Genomic DNA, 20,808 nt, shown 5'->3' with positions numbered 1-20,808 from the left:
CATTCTGTATACAGTGCTAAAGAAGCTCAGCGTATAGAGATCAGGAAGCGGCAATGGTGCTTCCTGATCTGGTGCCAATAATCATGTGAATGCCGGGGGGCCAAGAGTCTGCCTAAGCTGCTGGGTCGTAGCAGACCCGAATCATCTCTACAGAGAGGCTGAACAGCTTTTTACAACCTCTTTGGGGGCTGTATTCCCCTGTAACTGGGGTAATTTGTCAGCCTAAGTTACAGGAGAAAAATCAGCAATAAAAAAATAAATATGCAAGGTTAAATGTTTCGCAAAGGTCTTGATTTACCTTATGAGGGCACAAAGTGTAAAATAAAATAAATAAATGGCACCACATACCACATTGCAGCTTCTAGCCCTGCCCCCGGCAACCATAACTCATACATTTTATATAGCAATATGAGCGTTAAAGAATGGGGACATAATAAAAAAGAAAATTGTTGCATGTTGGGCTATTAACAAAACTACATCAAAAACTTTGAAAAACTGAGTTTTTTTTCCCTTTTTTACATTGTCCCAATTATAAAAAATAAAAACAAAAAATACTAAAATAAAAACGAATAAAAGCTCCATATATTATCTAAAAAGGCGCAAACATTATTTACATAACAGAATGGGAAAAAAAAGTTTCCAAGATGCATGTACTAAAAAAAACGAAAATGCGCCTGGCCAGGAGGGGGTAAATGGCTGGGTCTTTGGTTAATAAATAATTTGATGCCAGTCTATACACAGAATATCAGCTTGCAGCCTACTAGCTACAACTGATGCAGTATTTCTACTATATCAATTTGTAATATGAAGCTCTCATCTGGAGGTGCATCATATATCAGGGAGAAAGAGTCTATAATATACAGTAAGTTATATTTGCATTTTGGTAACAATCTATTTCATGCATCTGTATTTTACACTTTTAGAAAGATTTTAGTAATAGGTTATCTACTCCTTGCAGCTTTACCCCAAAGGTAACTATACTAATACAGGGAGCTAGCTATATTTTGGTCATTCTTCAAATGAGATATCCATCTCTGGAGCATCAAAGAGGATGTGAGTGTTTTTCATAGGTTGTATGGATTAAAGGATGTGAACTCCATGTCTTCGAGGATCTGCAGTGGTCTATGGAGATAAAACACAGCTACATTCCAGAGTTATCAAGACTAAAACCTCTTTTTCCCTAAACAGAAAGTTGATGACTAATGGGTAAGGGGTATATCAGAGGGCAGACTAGGGGGGGCAGATCTAATCTCTATAGCAGTGGTTGACTGCTGTAAATCTTGGTGTGTAAGCTACTGTTCTTTGCTACTGCCTGATATTTTGTGAATTTGTGAAAATGCCAGATGGTGGAAGGAAGCCTTGCTTTTCTGTAAGCATGTTAGCAATGTAGCCACAAAGATCTGTTACTTAGCTTTTTATCAGTCAACCGATTACAGATGGAAATTCCTTATTGCACGGTTTTGAACAAATGTTTAACTTGAAATAGACCATAGGAGGATCCAGTGGTTTATAAAGTGGCGGCTTTCTGAGTATTAATAAGTTATGTGAAAGGTTTTGTAGACCATCATGTAGATTGGCTCTTGTACCATTTACATTTTTTCATTAATTACTAAGGTTCAGTGTTATGCAGTGCTGACAGCGTACTGCTCACGAGAACATAAGACACAAGACTGGTTTGGAATTTATTAAAGCTAGAATGCTGAAAAGGGACATACAAATTGATATTTGCTGGAACATCGAAAGAAAGACACACATATATAGAAACTGTTATAGTAATGATGCGTGTAAGCAAAAAAGGTTGAATAATGACCTAGATCAAGTGAAAGCTACAAACACGGGTGTACAAAGAGAGGCAGTCCCTTGCCAAAATGGTGCTTGCTCACACCATAATTATCCCCATCCCACGTCAAGAGGAACAAGAACCATTGGCAACACCCTCCCTTGAACTTTGAAATGCTTCCAGGATTGTACACAATAAGTGCCCTATGCCCATATTTTCTGCATTAAAATTCACTTCTTACAAGATTTCATAATTTTTTCCATTTTTATGTTTTTCCATCCTATTCCATTGCAGAAAAGAGTCTTTGCATGGCAATACCATATTCTATAGGGAAGCTCACATTCCAGCTATTTCTGTATGTTAGATACTTGTATAAATATTCTAAGATAACTCCCATGTCTGTAAATCCTCTGGAGAGCAACAGCTTCACCTTGACAAAGTTGATGACCATGTTGCATAGAAAAATTAGTTGAGTCATACACTGCAACATCACTCGGAAATTTAATTTCCGAGTGATGAAAATGCAGCCAAAAATAGAGCATTAGAGTGAATATTCATTAAGAAATGTTTAATAGAATTTAAGAGATATCTCCTATTTTATTACAAACTGTCGTAAGGTTAGATATTAGATTATAAACCACAATGTACGTATATTGTGGTTAAATGGACACTACCATCAATTTTTTTAAATCACATACTAACCGCCTATTAGTGAATATGTGAATATTCTATGTTATTTGTTTTCTACTAAAAATGAGTGGATGGTTTTCTAGATATCATTTGTTGAAGTCACTCTACTTGCCGTCCTGGTTTTTTAACTTCCCCTTTGGACTTTCACTACAGCATTCAGCCTTGCTTGACTTTCTCAGTCTGACCATTCACTGAGGCCAGATAGGAATGAGGATGAGTGACTCAATTAGAGTATCACATATGACACTAATAAGTGCAGTGCTCTTCTGTGGACATCTATATCCAGGACTATCAAGAGAACAATAGAGCGGGCATTCTCTGATCCTAATTCTGCACCTACTATTATACTAACAGATACGTTTCCCTCACATCAGCAGTAAACTGACAATGGGATCCTTATCTATCTTTCTGTGCTGACTACTACAGAAAGAGAAGATTTCTTATTTATTTTTCAATGGTACAGTACTGCCGAAATAAAAAAAAACTGCCTCATTTGAAAAAAAAGTTTTCTATGAATATTGAGTTTAACAAAATACACCTTTCTGACAGAAGTGGCACTTTAACTTCATTGACCAATCATGTATCCGTACGTGCCTCCGATTTCATATGGAGGCATGCAGAGGTAATTTCTCCTGGATTTGTATGGATTTAGATACCATATTACAGGGATATGCACCCCTGAAAACATTGCTTTTTCAGGGAGAATACCTCTGTAATATGGTGCCATACAAAGCACCATACATAGAGAATAATTGGCCATTTCTTAAAAACTTTGGAGATAGGATAAGATACTGTAGACAGATGACTTGCATAGCTCTAGCTTTAAAGGGTCGGACTTGTTAATCATTTGTCACATGGAATAACAAAGAGAATAGATTTTAAGGTTATGTTCACACACGGCAGATTTGTTGCAGAAAATTCTGTAACTTTAAACTCACACTGACCCCCCCCCCACAGTGCCCTGCCACTTTAAAATGGGACCTTCACAGCAGCCCGCCCCTTTAATAGTGAGTTTTACAGCACCCCACTCCCTGGACAGTGACCTCTTCAGGGGCCCTTCCCCTTAACAGTGACCTCCACAGTACCTTGCTTCCTTAACAGTGACCTCACAGTACCCTGCTGCCTTAACAGTGCCCTCCACAGCAGTTGCCCCTTTAATAATGGCCCATGCTCTCTTAAGGCCCCTTTCACACGAGCGAGTTTTCCGTTCGGGTGCAATGCGTGACGTGAACGCATAGCACCCGCACTGAATCCTGACCCATTCATTTCAATGGGTCTGTATACATGAGCGTTGTTTTTCACGCATCAGTTCTGCGTTGCGTGAAAATCGCAGCATGTTCTATATTCTGCGTTTTTCACGCAGCCCTGGCCCCATAGAAGTGAATGGGGCTGCGTAAAAAAAGCATTGCATCCGCAAGCAAGTGCGGGTGCGATGCGTTTTTCACTGATGGTTGCTAAGAGATGTTGTTTGTAAGCATTCCGTTTTTTATCACGTGCGTCAAAAACGCATCAAAACGCATTGCACCCGCGTGGAAAAAACTGAACGACTGAACGCTATCGCAGACAAAACTGACTGAACTTGCTTGCAAAATAGTGCGAGTTTCACTAAACGCACTCTGAACGCATCCGGCCCCAATCCGCAACGCCCGTGTGAAACCAGCCTTACAGTGACTTCCACAGTGTCCGCCCTTTAAAAGTTACCTCCACAGCGGCCTGCCCCTTAACAGTGACCTCCAAAGTGCCCGCCCCTTTAACAGTGACCTCCACAGTGCCCACCACTTTAATGCTAGGACTACATGACGACATGTGTTGCGCAACATTTTGTCTCAACAATTTTTATAATGATAGGCTATGGTGTCGCACTGCGACATGTATCACGACACTTGCAAAAAATCCATCCAAGATGGATTTTTCTGCGACTGTCACGTTGCAGCATGTCACATGTCGCAGTGCAACACCATCGACTATAATTATAAAAATTGTCGCGGGACATTAGTGCAACATCAAAGTCGCGCGACAGGTAGCAGTGTTGTTGTGCCCTATGTGTCTTGCAACTTATTGTGGTGTAACCCTAGCCTAAAGCTGACCAACAGCAGTGAAGAAAAATGGCTGGGTTGTTAAGGAAACCTGGAGTAAAACTGTGTGTATGTGGAGACTAAGGGCCTGCGAGCTTCTGTTGGCTGATAATGGACATGTGACCATGTGTATGGCAGTTGGGATATGAAGAAAAAAATTGCAGGCTTGTATTGGCTAATGCAGGTCATTTTTTGGGAATATCTCAGGAACGGTATGTCCTAGAGAGCTGTGACCCCCACAAGATTTCTTTCCAGGTAGAAAGGGATGTGTATACCAAGTTTCGTTGAAATCGATGGTTGCGTTTTTGAGTGATCGTGGAACATACATACATACACACATGCAAACACACATACATACATCCGTCCTTCTTTTTACATATATATATATATATATATATATATATATTCATAATATTCTTTTATATGGCTATTTATAGACAAATATCTTGTATTTGGTGTATGCAAAAGACACATTTGAGACTGTAGATATACATACAAATCATGTCTCTAAATGGCCTAGAAGTCTCATAACACTATAACTAAACCACCAACAGAATATATCATGATATTTAAGAACATTATGGAATGTGCTAATTACCATTTATGCAGAATTAAAATAGACGGTCTCATAATGGGTTGTTACATATCCATTGCTGACCTTGTAGTGTATGTAACATATAAACATCAGGAAACAGTAATTAGTTTAAAGTTAATTTTGGAGTCTAAGAGGCCCGGAGAACTATCACACAGTAAGGTCATTAACCAGCGTAGTGTCTTTAACACATGAAACACGCGCCTCTCAGCTGTGCTGTTACAATCTTCTGTCTGCTGCTTTACAAACCATTGTGACCCTGATTAGGCTTTCATGCACCCCTTGGGGTTACATGTTTATTTTTTGCCTGATTAAGTTGTCTTCTCACTCTGAATCATGCATATAATATGCCCAAAAACTGACTATTCTAATTTGTTTGCATATCCTGTTAATATGTCACTTAACAGTCCTGCCAAGAGCCCGTAGTAGTTACCTTTAAACCCTCCTACACATGAGTGTTTGACATGGCGGCGCTCTGTTTACGCTGTCATATTTGATAAAGTAACCGGAAATATACCAGAACTCATTTATTTCCACGATGAATAAACTGTGAGATTAGGGGCTAATTTTCCTGTTGATTTTGTAAACTAAACATTTTTATTTTTAAAGTAAAATGATGTTTGGACTTTCTATATTTTAAACGTAGGCATATTCAATTATTGTAATAAGCAGCTCAATGACGCACATGGAATTTTTTCTTATGAATAGATGACGGTTGAGTCTCTAGATCAAATGGTGGAATTCATGCAATTTGCATTAATATCAGTAGACTTAAGGGTGGTTCCAAACACATTTTATACAGTTTTTAAGCCAAAGCTAGGAGTTGATCCAGCAGGAAAGAGAGGTCTCTCCTCCTTTATATTTCCAATTCCCTTTGTGTCTACTTCTGGCTTTGGCTAAAAAAAATACATGAAAACCGCACGAAAAGCCACAGTGTTTTTTCTGAAAAAATAAAATAAAATAAAATAAAATAAACTGGCGGTGCAGTCCATTCTTCTGCATGCCATCAAAGGAGAATGTCACCAGAGTTTTTTTGGGGAAAAAACACCCACTCTAAAATATAACTTTTAATAGTCTATTAAAATAACCCACATCAAATCTCTCAAAATAAATATAAGAAGTGACTCGTAAGGGACCCCATGTGGGACTGATTGGCACTGTATTGGCCCTGTTTCTCAGTGATATATTTATTATTTACTCCCACCAGATATATCCGTTTTTCTTTGGTAAAATTTTGCTTGCTCTCTCTGCTTGGATAAAACATAGACTTAAAGTGATTGTGCCATGAAAAATATTCAGTATTTTTGAAACCAGCACCTGGATCGGAATACTTGTGTAATTGTATGTAATTAAAATTTTTGTATATTATTCAATAAAATTTATCTATACAGAGCCACCGGTTGTTTTTTATTTCCTTATTTCTCTGTCCACCTGACCAAGGTGGTCACATATGCTCCGTTTACATCTTCAACTGCTACCAGCCATATGTTCTGTTAGGGTCCATTCACACGTCCGTTGTTTGTTTCCTGATCTGTTCCGTTTTTTGCTGAACAGATCTGGACCAGATCTGGACCCATTCATTTTCAATGGGTCCTGAAAAAAAACGGACAGCACAATGTCAGATTTTTTTTCAGGACCCATTGAAAATGAATGGGTCCAGATCTGGTCCAGATCTGTTCAGTAAAAAACGGAACAGATCAGGAAAGAAACAACGGACGTGTGAATGGACCCTTAGAGGCTTGGCAATTCAGGGAAAGAGCTACAGCAGAAAGGAGACACACCCTGATCTGCAATCCTTGGCAGAACATTTGGAACAATGCAAAGGTCTCTGGTTCCATGTGCGGTACAGGGCTAGTTCTAACTTTGTTAGAGGTTGTCATATAATCATATTTTCATCATAGCATAACTTCTTTAAGGGTGTTGTCTAGTTCAGAATACACATTTTCAAATGTCTTAGAAAATAGACGGATTTCCATCATTTGGGACCTCCATTTATGAGATAGAGTTAAAAGACAGCTTCATTCTTGAGGATCAAGCATGTCCATTTCTTACACGGGCAGCCTGTTGACTTCAGTAGTGCTTTATTTCTACTCTAGTGGTGATGCAGGAAAATTGAACATATGCTAGATTGCCGTGCAGATTACAGCTGATTGCTGGCAGATCCAAGCTGGACTCCCTGCGATCAAATTATTTTGGGGGGACCCTCCTAACAAAAAAAAAAGATTCTTAAAAGTAGACAACAGTATATCTTCAAGGATTCACATCTATTCGGTCACCAAGAGCATTAGTGGGGTCTTGCACTAATTTTTGGTGATAGGACTTGTCTTTCAGTTGGCTTTCAATAAATTCGAAAAGTTTGATTAGATTGAGGTCCAGGCTAAAACTTTTTTTTTTTTTAATGAATTCTACTTTATGCATGACTTAATTGTCAGGCTGAAACAAGAAAGTCTTTTTCCCACAATGTCACATGTCTAGAATGTAATTTTATCTTATTTTTTAAAGGTATTATTTTTATGAAACTAAAGCTACCAATGGAAACCACAAAAAATGCTCCATATCGATCAACACCAAATTTTACACTTGTAAAACATTTTACACTTTTTAGCATATTCTGCTTTACCAACATCTGCTAGACTTAGCTATGTCTATCAAACTGTTAGATAGTCTGATTGATCATACCAGAGATCATTTCTATTGCACTAGACAACGATGACAACATGTTTTACACCATGCAAGCAGATTCTTGGCTACATGTATGGTAATCTCAGGTTTAGATGTGGCTGCTCATCTATGGAAATTCAATCAATGAAACTCTTGACAAATAGTTTTTGGGCTTATGTTCCTTCCAGAGACACATCAGAACTGACTTGTGAGTGTTTTAACTGAAAACAGATGATTTTTACTCTCTGTGAGCTTTGGCACTTGGATATCCTATTTTCTGTACTTGTGTGGCCAAATGCTATATGGTGTGGTTCTTGATGTTCCTAGATATTTCCATCTTACAATATAAGCACTTATAATTGGCTGGATAGAAATTTAATTAGCTAATTTCTTAAGCTTACCATACATTTTAGATAGCTGTTGGCCAACAACTAATTTTCCTGACCCCCCATACACATGCACATTCACCCAGCCAAGCATTCATGTGTTCTGGATGGAACATGAGTTGCTGCCAGACACCTCTGGCACAGCTTATTTTCAAGCATGTTGTAATCCAACAGCCCAATCTTGATTTCTCCCAACATCTGCAATTTTCAATTTCAAGAAACCCCCATACACATTAGATGACCAGCCAGTCCTGCTGAAATTTCTAGGTTTGGCCAAAATTAATCTAATGACTAGCTTTAGATTATATTCACATTTGGAAGATTAGTTGTAGACATTCAGTTGTAAAAATTCAGTTCCGTTAATCAGATTTTTTTTTCAGTGGCAAGAAATGGGACAGTCACAGAAATTCCAGCAACAAGCCACGTTTGATCATACGCGTAGGCTGGAGAAACACTTAGTTATTGATGGAGTTCTTTGAGCCAAAACTGGAGATGAGCAATTTTTTTAAAATTCAATTCTGGTTCCGAATCAGCCTTCCAATTTGATTGAGGTCTGAATTAATTCATCCTGCATCAAAAGTGCTCTGATTGCCTGGAAAACGGTCTCATTTTAGAACTGATTCTTATCTCTAAAGCCCACATTAGGAAGGACTTCCTATATATCTCCCATTTCTACTTAAACCTCTCCTGGCTTTGTCTCAATGAACTGGGATCATGCGTACAGTTTTTATGGAGGTTTTGATGCAGTTTCTTGATCCAAAGCCAGGAGGGGATTTACAGGGAATCGAAGATATATAGGAAGGACTAAAAACTGCACCTAAGACACTTCAAAAACTGCATGTGTGTTACCAGCCTCATAGTGACGTAACCCTCGACAGGACCTCATAATGTTTGTCTCTGGAGATTGGGTGGCTGCATGTTGGATCTTATGCGTCTGTGAAAATGCATTTGCCTAAAATCAGCAAACTGGTCACAGTATGCTCAATTTTAGTTTGACATTTGGCACAACCAGCACATGTCAATTTTCCACGTTGATAATGTATTGTTTACGTTACTTAGACATTTTCTCAATATCACAAAGGGAACCTATCACATTGAAAATGCAGTGCAATCTGCAGGCAGCAGGTTATAGAGCAGGAGGAAAAGATTCAGTACAACTTGCATTTCATTCATTTAAACCTCTGCCCTTTCTAAGCTTAGGAGTCCAGTGGTTGGTCTTATTCAGTGACTCACAGCCTTGTCTGTAAGGGTGCATACAGATAGAGCTGTCAGTTGCTGAGTAGGACCGCCCACTGGACTCCTAAGTATGCAGAGATTTAAACAGTTTCTACAGAATTTCTGCAAACATATATCAATCTGCTCAGCTCCTCCTACTCCATAACATGCTGCCATCAGAATGGGCTGTATTTTCAGTATGACAGGTTCCCCTTGAACATAAATTCTCTATAATGAACTTCCTGCCCAATAAAGCTGATTGAAAAGTGGTGAAACTTTCACATCTATCAGTTTTACGGTGCCATCATGCCTTCCCATTTCAAGGGTGGGAAGAGGACATGGCAAGTGACTCTGAATTTTTTTTCTTCATTTAAGCCATTTTTCTGAAGCAAATGATGCCATAAACATACCTCAGCATTGAGCTTTTGTAGATTTCTGTTTAGGCGCACAAACTGCAGGAGGATGTGCCTAATTTAGAATGAGTCGCGCACCTTGTCATAAATTAGGTGTATCCTCTTGCAGTGCAGAGGATATCGAGACCGGCGCAGAAAGCGCCTGTCTTGATAAATCTCCCCCATAGTTTTTTAGTTACTGACAGGATAGTAGAGGAAATATGGAATATGCTTGTGTGCCTTTATTTTTATTTTTTTAGTCTGGTGGCTTTTTTTCTTAAAAAATGTAGCATAGGTAAATATTACAGTATGTTTTTTCATTTCCTTCTCCGTAAGGAAAAAAAGCCAGAAAAATGCTATTCAGACAAGTGCTAACACAAAAACGCCAATAAAAAGTGCATGAGAAAACAAATTATTTTTACAGCTTTTTTTAGCATTCAAAAATCTAAAGAGCCATTTATGCGTGAAGGAAGCTTAAGGGTATTGCAACACGTAGCAGATTTTGCTTCATATTTTGCACATGAAAAATGCTAAAATAAAGCATAAAAATAAAGCCCCATGTATCTCTGAAAAAAGACACAAAAATGACTTAAATAACGAAACACATTTGCTAGTAAAAAATAAAATGTATATATCTGGTCAGAAAGGCCCAGCCAACTGTTTAATGTTCATTCAAGATGCATTAAAGAAAAAACTGTGCCATAAAGTACAGAATGAAAGTATTCTTCACCTGGCAAAGTTCTTGTATTGCAAAAATTCAGCCGTGGAAGAGGTTCAGAAGCATCATCAAACTAACCAACTATTGCAAGAGACGGGTTTATATATTGCTGAATAAAGTGGATTAGTTTGGGTTATTATCATCAAGCACATCATTAAATCTGATAGCCAGCCGGTTGTCTATCAGTGTTACATCAGATTGAGTCTGTAGTGAGTATGAGTGGGTGGATGAGAAGGGAATTTAACACTTAATATTTTAAGCCTCTTGGTATTATGTTACATTATCTCCAGCTAAAGTAACATTTACTCTAATCTTGATGCATGGTTTTGGGAATTTTTCCTCAGCATATTTTTGAACTCCAATCAAAGTATGATAAAACACAGCGAGTGTAAGCCAACTGCATACTTATCAAATCCTCCTGCCTAGAAATTTCACAAACATTGCATGTAACTGCTGCTCTCCCACCCAGGCCAGCCACACACGTGCTCCAATATAACAATCTGTTTCCCTGACAGGGGAGTATATTAGGGATTAACAACTTGGTTCTGGGATGGGGGATTCCATGTCATTTCTAATTCAGGCATGTTGATCACCTTGACTCATGCTAGCCCTGATAAATTGCATCAATGATTCAGACAATGTCAGAGATTCGGCATCCCACTTTCTTACAACTTGTAAGTTTATATGTTCTCCCTATGTTTGTGTGGGTTTCCTCCCGGTGCTCCGGTTTCCTCCCACACTCCAAAGACATACTGGTAGGGAACTTAGAGTGTGAGCCCCATTGGGGACAGTTGGATGCTGCAGAATATAGTCGTGCTATATAAATGCATACAATAAGTAAACTTGTATAGGGACTAGAAAACATGGGGGGAGTAAAAGAAACTGAAGTGGTTGGCAATCATAATTCTTACAAGACCACATCCTATGTTCTCCCCTTGCTCCTCACACAATTGTCTACAGGATTTCTCATTTGCATCCCCCATACTTTGGAACTCACTACCGCAGCATATCAGACTCTCCCCCAAAAACTTGAAAACACTCCTCTCCAGGAAAGTCTTCTACCTGCTATAAGCATGCTGCCCCCATAAAGCCAGATGAGCAGCTTTTACCCTCGCCTACTGTCTCCTTTCCTCTTTCCTTGTAGATTGTACACCCTCATGGGCAAGGTCCTCTCCCCCTCTGTACTATTTTATGACTAAGTTAGTTCATGCCTGTTTATGTTTTATTATGTATATACAGGGGCAGATTTGGAATTTCTGCACCCCAAGTGATCTTATGTTTGGGGGCTCCCCTCTCGCCGAAAGCTTTGCTCCATTGTACTGTAAGCTCCACCCCATATCACCACTTAGCTCCACTCTCATAAACCCACTAAGCTCCTCCACATCTGCCTATAAAGCCTCACTCTAAGCGTAGTAGTGCAGTCTGGGGATTTCTGCTACTTGTCCTCAGTTACGAAGGGTTCCTTTCCCTCCAGGGCCCCTGAACAGCTGAACCATGTACACAGGTGGTATGTTCTTTCCTTTATTATTATTATTATTTTTTTCAGCCAACCAATTTTGGACAGCAGTGGGCCCTGTAATACCTGGGACCCAAAGCATTTGCCTGGTTTGCATGGTGTTAAAATTCGCCGCTGTGTAAGTATACCAATTTTTGTATGAACAATGCCCTGGAGTTAATGGTGCTTAAAAGGAAATAATAATAATCACAACCAATCAGATCCTAGATTCCATTTTTCATTTTTTTTTTTTTTTTAAATGACAAAGCAATTTGATTAATTGCTATGTGTATCTCCTCAGGTTTGTCTTTTCATCAGTTTGATAAATCTACTTCAAAGTATTTAGTTAAGCTTTTTATCATTTTTAGAGATTTCGGGAGTCTGTTTTATCCTATGATAAATTACAAAAGAGTTTCAAACACAATACTTTACATTATTAGGCCTCATGTACATGGCTAGCGCTGATTCACAAGCTGGGCCTAGGGCCTTAAAGCAGTTGACTTCAGCAAATGGCATTTCTCGTGTAGAGAAAGTTAATACAATATTCATCTTTACATCACATTGCTTATTTCCAGGGGTTATGACCACCCTGCAATCCAGCAGTAGTGGTCGTGCTTGCACACTATAGAAAAAAGTGCAACCATAAGCGTGGCCGCCAGAAAGCCTGCGCTTTTTCCTATAGTGTACAAGCACGACCACCACTGGGTGGTCATCATCATGGAAATGAGAAGTGTATAATGTGATAGAAAAATAAATCCAGCCAGCAAAGGAAGTAATATGGATGATAATAATACATTAGTAAGTGCCTTGTATTAAATGCCATTTGCTGAAGTCGCACAACCCCTTTAATGTACAAATATAGAGATATACAGAGGGAAAAAAATTGTGTATTGCTCTTGGGGGAGATTATCCCTGACATACAATAATGAACAAAGCATGGTACAGAGGCACACTGTTCAATGGAGCTACAGGGACTCTGTGTGCTGCATAGTCGGTGCACATCATTCTGCTGTGTGCATTCTGCATAGGAATACTGTGACCACATTTGTAAGATATACTGGAAACTTACCTTTCTGAGCATTTCTGTTTTTGCACTATGCATTTTCTTGTCTCAGATGTTTGTGGGCAAGGGATACCACGTGGAGATGGGTGATGTAGAATCTCACGAGTTCTGGTTTCATTGCCCCGTTTGAAGCCACAAGTCTTCCCCCTCTTTGTACATGGGCCCCAAAGACTCCATTCACTGACTGCACAATGAACTATAAAAACAAATTATAGATGAGATATCAGATTAACAATTCCAGTTGACAGACATGATGAATTTAGCTAAACCAATGGGTTTTAGACTGGTAAGATAGCGAAGATAGTGTGATGGTAAACCTGAAGGACTATGTATGATTAATTCATGTCACTATAACAGACCTAGTAAAATAAAGCTCTACAAACTCTTCATTTGTGTTGGAGGCTCTAAGATAGTAGGAATACTACTAAAAGAATAGACACGACAACACAACAAGAAGTTATAAGAATATAAGTCAATAGGATCCATCAAACACAGTGGTATCTGTCGGACCAGTATTGTTGCTCTGTTATAAGTTTTTTTTTACATCCACTAAACAGCTTTCCCATATTAACGTGGAATCAGATGGTGTATCCCATGATCTGTCATTGTGGCTGATTGGGAGTGAAGTTATCATGTACCTACTGTGACTCCTGAACCAGATATTGCTCTTTTTTCAGCCCCCTGTTTTGCACTTGAAGGGCTGTTTGGTGGGTAGAATTGGACCCATTAGTAAAATGGTTGATGTCCCTATGTTAAAAGGCTCAGCGTAGTGATTCCTTAAAGGGGTTGTGCAGTGCTACAATATTGATGACATCCTCAAGGTAGGTCATCAACATCAGATCGGCGGAGGTCTGATTCCCGGCAGCCCTGCCGATCAGCTGTTTGAAGAGGTAGCGGTGCTCATGCTTTCGCTTCAAAATTAGTCTACTTTCACACTGGCGTATTGGATTTCCGTTTCTGAGAGCCGTTCCGGGCTCTCACAAGCGGTCCAAAACAGATCAGTTTACATTCTAATGCATTCTGAATGGAAAAGGATCCGCTCAGAATGCATCAGTTTGCATCAGTTCAGTCTCCATTCCGCTTTGGAGGCAGACACCAAAACGCTGCTTGCAGGGTTTTGATGTCCGTCTGACGAAACTAAGCCAAATGGATCCGTCCTGACACACAATGTAAGTCAATGGGGATAGATCAGTTTCCACTGACACAATATGGCACAATAGAAAACTGATCTGCCCTCCATTGATTTTCAATAGTGTTCAAGACGGATCCATCTTGGCTATGTTAAAGATAATACAAACGGATCCGTTCTGAACGGATGCATGCGGTTGTATTATCTGAACGGATCCGTCTGTGCAGATCCATGACGGATCCGCACCAAACGCGAGTTCCAAAGTTGCCTTACCTGTGCGCCATCTCCTTTGCAGCAAGATGCAGTGTAATTTATTTATTTTACCCACTTACATACTGCTGACATAGTCCTCTGTACTTTACAGACATTATCATCACTTTACTTGAATGGGACGAGAAGTTGCAAATCCACAAAGGAGACGATGAGCAGAAAACTTTGAAGTGGAAGCAGCATTCCCACGAGTGCCGCTGTCTCTTCAAACAGCTGATCGGCAGGGGTGCTGGGAGTCAGACCTCCGCCAATCTGATATGGATGACCTGTCCTGAGGATAGGTCATCAGTATCCTAGCACTGCACAACCCCTTTAAGCCAGACCTAGATGCAAAGACATATCCTTGGTCAGACGGACTTTGTATTGTTTATCCTAAAGTAACAGACAGATTTTGTTAAATCCAACTGGAAAGAATCCCTGATAAAAACACAAATGCAAATACACCCAATAAATTTACCGTAACCAATGTAACAAATGTTCTTTTTTCTAAGAAGATTGTTATATTCATTTAGACAGATTACGGGTGGTCAGTATTATATTTTTGCAAATGATATGATACATAATATATTCTAGGTAAAGGGCAGAATGTGGTTCAACAGTAGATCCTAGCAGACAATACCGCTAAATTATCAGCAGAGGCCATGTTATTAGAGAAGGAATACGCTGCATAATTTAACCAGTCTTGAAGTTATACTGAAAATGAGCCAAAGCAGAGAAAAGAAAATAAGCTTATGCATAAAAACATCTCAAACCTAGATTACATGACTCATTTACTTTACACGTGTGTTGAGTCAAAGGAACGTGTGGGGAACTATGTTCGAGCCGAGTATGCATACATTAATCATATCAAATGATTCAGCGAAGATAGCAAGTACTACCTGCAAACGAATGCTTTCCTGCTTCAGACAGAATCGAGTGCACGTGAAATATTTGGTGTCATAACCAGTAACAATAACACACCTCATCCCAAAGAGAATGTTAAAAAGCCTACAGCTGAAATAATTTGCCGCATACAGTAATGATGACATTAAGCTTTAGGGATCAGCCTCATGCACATGCCCCAATTATTGCTCCATTCTGTAGGAAGCTGCCAGGAAGAGGCTTAAGATTTGTACTTTGCCTTATATTCTTATGATTTTATATGGAGGATGCTTAATGCAAAGAAGGACCCAAAATATATAGGAAGAAATGAGAGAAGAATGCAGTCTAGGTGAAGTCTATATACAAAAATGAGGGATCTGTATACATTGATAATACAAGCTCTAAGGCCCCCTTCACATACATCAGTTGTGTCCAGCCAGCTATTTTAGGCCAGGATCTGATATATGTGCACAGACCCGGCATCAATGCCGGACAGAAAAACTGAGCCTGCAGCGGTTTTCTGCCGAGCGCTATTTAAAATCACAATTGATGCGCCAGATGTATAAGAATGATCCCTTAGAAAACTGTGGGATCAGTTCTAGCCTCAGATCCCCTCCATAGTTTTCTGCTTCACACTGGAGGAGAACTGAAGTGGATTGTCGGGTCTATGTGAGGGGACCTTACCTGGGCAAGGTGGGTATAACTCCAATTAGCACGTATAGGCCTCTAGGCCTTTCTTTGCATCTTCAGAGTGTGAAATTTCAGTGTTTTAACATTAACAGGTTTTTTTTATCACATACGTGAAAAACGCATCAAAACGCATTGCACCCACGCAGAAAAAACTAAACAACTGAACGCAATCGCAGACAAAACTGACATGCACACGACAGTTGTTTTTCTCGGCCTCCATTACGTTTTTTTTGCGGATAGGATGGGGACCTATTCATTTCAATGGGTCAGCAGAAAAAATCCTGATAGTTCATCCGTTTGTGTTCCGCGTTCGTTGTCCGTGTTTCCTTTCCGCAAAAAAATTGTGCATGTCCTACTTTTTTCACATTTGCGGCATTTATTACAAGGGATCTGTGGATGCCGCATCCGTTTTTTTTTAGCGGACGCACAATTTGCGGTTGCAAAAAACAACTGTGGTGTGCATGAGGCCTGAACTTGCTTGCAAAATGGTGCGAGTTTCCCTGAATGCACCCAGAACGCATCCGGACCTAATCCATTACGCTCGTGTGAAAGAGGCCATAGATTTGTGGTAAACCAGAAAAGCTGACTATACTTTATTAAGGGCAGATAGTTGTAAATGAAATGGTTGATACTACTTACCAATAGTATTGCATTCCATACTGTGGTTATTGTTTTCAAACCCATCTGGGCATGTGTCAAGGCACTTCCCACTGTGCAAATAAAATCCACCTTTACATTTTGTGCAGAAGCTTTTGTGGAAGCATGTTTCACAGTCAGCTTTACATCCTGAAAGCACAGAAAAGACCAGTCAACCCTTAGTTATGTATGAAGCATATGCTTTGTTCAAGGTAAGAAGCAATGGTCCAAATGTCCTACATGGACTTTAGGTGGCCTAATAATTTCAATATTTTGGCTAAATGCTCGACCAAATGTGTATGTGTTCTTAAAGGGGTTGTCCCATGAAAAATATTCTACAGTTTTCAAGCCAGCACCTGGATCTGAATACTTTTGTATTTTCATGTTATTAAAAATTTTGTATAGCCAGTGAGTTATTTATTATAATGTATCTGTATAGTGCCACTTAATTTCTTATTTCTTTGACCTGCTCACTGAGAAGGCCGCACATGCTCAGTTTAATCTTTCCACTGCCCCCTGAGCTGATAGGGAGAACATGGACACGCCCCCTGAGCTGCAGCAGAAAAGACACTCCCCTTGAGCTGCCAGTCTGATATAAATCTAGCAGAGCAATGTATGGGGAGATCTCTGGATCCATGTGAGGTACAGGGCTGGTTCCAGCTTTGTTAGAAAGAGACTGTCATGTACTATCTGATGTCTGAATTTCATTTTTTACATTAGTCATGGGATAACCCTTATAATGGGAATAAAAAGAAAAGCAGCCTCCAGACACTTTGAGAGGAAAAGGATCAAGCTTTGAAATTCAACGCACACCTAAATACACATATGATAGTCTGCCAGTCCCTTCTAGAATTGCGAGTCAAGCTGAGTTAACTCTTACGTGTATGACCAGTCTAAATCTATCTTATCTCTTTTTACTGTGCAGTTTTACTGTGCAGTTGAAATGTGTCTATTGGTGCCCAGTGGATTTCATTTTTGGCAGTGGAGAGGTTCACTGTAGTGTTCCTCAATGGCATTACTGACAGGAAGTCCACTAAAATGTCTGCCTAAGGTTCGAAGAATCTCCAGAATCATTTCAATACCTATATCTATATAGTAAAGAGAGAGAAAAAAAAAGAGAGAGAGAGGACAGCGCCTCATGTGTGGTGTTGCTGGAAACAATATTGTATATAAATTTGTAGTTCGCTTACCAGATCCTGTTGTGAGGAAGTCACAACAGCTTTACAGGCTCCTGCTGGTATATATCCTGACCAGCATTCGGGGGCTTGGCTTCAGCCTGGGTTCCTGCCCTACTGTGATTTTTTGCACTGATATGACATGATGCACAGCGCAAACTCTACTTTGTGTCCAGACTCTTACAGTACAATATACCTCTATGCGTGGATAAGGAACATGTGTGCACCTTTAGGATCCCATAGAGCAGGGTTTCTCAACTTCGGTCTTCGGGACCCACCTACCAGTCATGTTTTCATGATTTCCTTACTATTGAGCAGGTGATATAATTAGTGTCCATGTATCAGGACTTACCACAGGTATTCATTCTGTAGGATTTTCTCAAATCCTGACCGGTAGGTGGGTCCTGAGGACTAGAGTTGAGAACCCCTGCCATAGAGCTACGTGTGTTGGGATGAGGATTGCTGTAAATTTCTTGTATTATAGGGGGTCTTTGTGTGTATAGAACATCTGTGTGCATGTAGTGTATATGAAATGTTTGTTTCTTATGAATGTCGATAGAGGTCTCGTTTCTGTCCCATATACAGTTTTGAGTGCATGACCTCTACCGACATGTCACTGTAGTTTTATGTCCATTTTAAAGGCCCTCTCTGTTGGTAGGTCCCTTATATGTGTCTACAGGCACTTGTATGTTTAGGGGCTCCCATTAGATCTCTGTGCTTGTATATAGGTTCACTGTAGTTCTATATAGAGCTCTTTTAATGTGTATATGTATAGTTCCCCTGTAGGTATGAGACTATAGAAATAGTTTTAGGTATAAGTCCTCTGAAGGGAAAGTCTAGAATGTACAGGCTAGACTCCTAGACAGTCCCTTTAATTTTGGGGTCTTTATTTAACGGTATTATGTTGGGATCTTTTAGGGGTGGAACTGGGCATGTAGTCTCTATAAGGGAGCAGAGTATATGTCTGTGATTTTAGGTTGTCAGGTTGGCAACCCTGTTGAGGTGTAATAGTAATAACACATACACATGCTATATTATTGAACACAAAAATGGAATTGTTAGCATTTTACTTACTTTTACACTCACTAATTCCTGGAGAACGTATCCCATAGTAGCCAGTTGGACATGAAGGAAGACAAACTCCAACTTGCTTCATACCATTCCTTACTAGAGCAAAAAACATTCTTGGCTTGCATGTCATGCAGCCATTATAATCAGAACATGTGGCACATCCACCTTGGCAATTCTGGCTGACATTGGGATGCACTAAAGAGAAGAGATGAAAATAAGGTAATCATTTTAGTAGCCTTTTACTTGTGTGAATATTATTTGTCACAATAAAGAAGGAAAAATATAATTCTCAGATAATAATTTGATAAAATGATAACTTTATGCTATAGGTAAGACCACACTATGGATCTGTATTGTAGAGATTTGTAATAAATTGCCTATAAAAACATGAGCCAATATTGTACCTCAAGGATTCATATGATGTATGTTCTATTGCATGCCATACTGTGATAGGTGAATGTCTATAGTAGTATTAAATGGAACCATAGAGACATAGAGGGACATTTATCAAGAGTGGCATTTCCTATGCCAGTCTTGATCTCCTGTGCGCCAGAGTGAGATGTGCCTAATTTGTAAGAGGCAGATGCCGCCCAATAAATTAGACACATCTCCAACCCTCCGTGTGCCAGAAACTGAAAGCTGCGCCAGCCCCTTGCGTGAACTATTATTTACGTCAGTTTGTGTAAATTATTGTAAATCCAGCTGGCTGTGGAGGCTCCAACCCCTCCCGCTAATCCTCACCCTGCAACATTTTAACACAACTTATGTGGTGTAAAAAGCTTAAAGGGGTTATCCTGGACAAGATAATGATGATTTATCCTCAGGATAGGTCATCATTTTCACATCAGAGGGGGTCCAAGTCCCTGCATCCCCACGATCAGCTGTTTCAGGGAGCCACCGCACTAAGCCAAGCAGACTCCTGCCCCCCCTTCCCTTTGCAGTACCATACATTGCATAGTGGATGTGGTTCAGGGGTGTCGTTATGGGGAAGCAGGGGAAACTGATGCTTTGGGGCCCACCCAGGAGAAGGACTACAAAATGTTATTGTCACGGCCCCCTCAACAGTATTATATAATTATATTATATGCAGAGATACTGTAGGAAACAGACGGAGGGGGCTTCCAGGCCTCATCTGAACGATCAATATTGACTAGCCACAGTAGTGGTGGTTGCATGGGAGTCAAAGGTTGCGAAAAAGTTGCTGGGGGGTGGGGCCCATTAAAAAATTTGCTGACCGACTCAGTCATTTCTAGTTACGCCATTGCTGTGCTTGGTATTGTGGCTCAGCCCCATTGACTTTCATGGGACTGAGCGGCATCTAGGGAATGTGACCAACGTACAGTGATGTCATTGGCCTAGGAAGAGGCTGTGGCGCTCAAGGCCTCTTCTAACAGCTGATCAGCGGGGGTATATGGTTTCATGTTTCCTCGATCTGATACTGATGACCTATCCTGAGAATAAGTCATAAATATCTTTTCCTAGATAACCGCTTTAATAAATCTGCCCTAGTGTTGAGCCAAACGGGTCCATGCAGGCAGCCAAAAAGGCCATGTTGTAGCATCAAATTTTGATCCACAAGCTGTACTCGTAGAGCCTTCAAATTTTCAAACAGTCTATTACCTATGTTAAGATATTACAGTACTCAAAACAAGCATGTAAATGTATACATTCTATCTATCTAGCTATCTATCTATCTTTGATATGTATCCCAAAATTCAAAATATATAAAGGAATGTGATCTAAGGAATGTTGACTACTAACAAGTTCACATTCACTAGAGAAAGCTTGTGGTTACAAGCAAATTGCGATCGGGTAGTTCCAAAAAACCTTCTCTATGCCTCATTAGAGTGAAAAAGAAAACTGTGATAAAATTGTCACTGTGAATCATTCCAATTCTCCAAAGATTCCA

At 39.8% G+C, this 20,808-nt stretch overlaps 1 protein-coding gene and 1 long non-coding RNA gene across 2 annotated transcripts in view; one reads left to right on the top strand and one right to left on the bottom strand.

Annotated features, from left to right (window-relative positions):
* The window catches only part of LOC122934990, a 276,400-nt gene that overhangs the window by 4,350 nt on the left and 251,242 nt on the right, over nucleotides 1–20,808 (top strand). The gene's annotated exons all lie outside the window — the stretch shown is intronic.
* The window catches only part of RSPO3 (R-spondin 3), a 108,116-nt gene that overhangs the window by 21,193 nt on the left and 66,115 nt on the right, over nucleotides 1–20,808 (bottom strand). Inside the window, exons 2-4 of the mRNA XM_044290681.1 lie at nucleotides 18,903–19,094; nucleotides 16,657–16,803; nucleotides 13,074–13,263 (exon numbers count right to left, since the gene is read on the bottom strand). Coding sequence (XP_044146616.1) covers nucleotides 13,074–13,263; nucleotides 16,657–16,803; nucleotides 18,903–19,094 — 529 coding nt within the window. The remainder of the gene's footprint in view (nucleotides 1–13,073; nucleotides 13,264–16,656; nucleotides 16,804–18,902; nucleotides 19,095–20,808) is intronic.

The sequence above is a fragment of the Bufo gargarizans genome, chromosome 4 (genome assembly GCF_014858855.1).
Source record: "Bufo gargarizans isolate SCDJY-AF-19 chromosome 4, ASM1485885v1, whole genome shotgun sequence".
Taxonomy (NCBI): Eukaryota; Metazoa; Chordata; class Amphibia; order Anura; family Bufonidae; genus Bufo; species Bufo gargarizans.
This window is presented reverse-complemented; position numbering and strand designations above follow the sequence as displayed.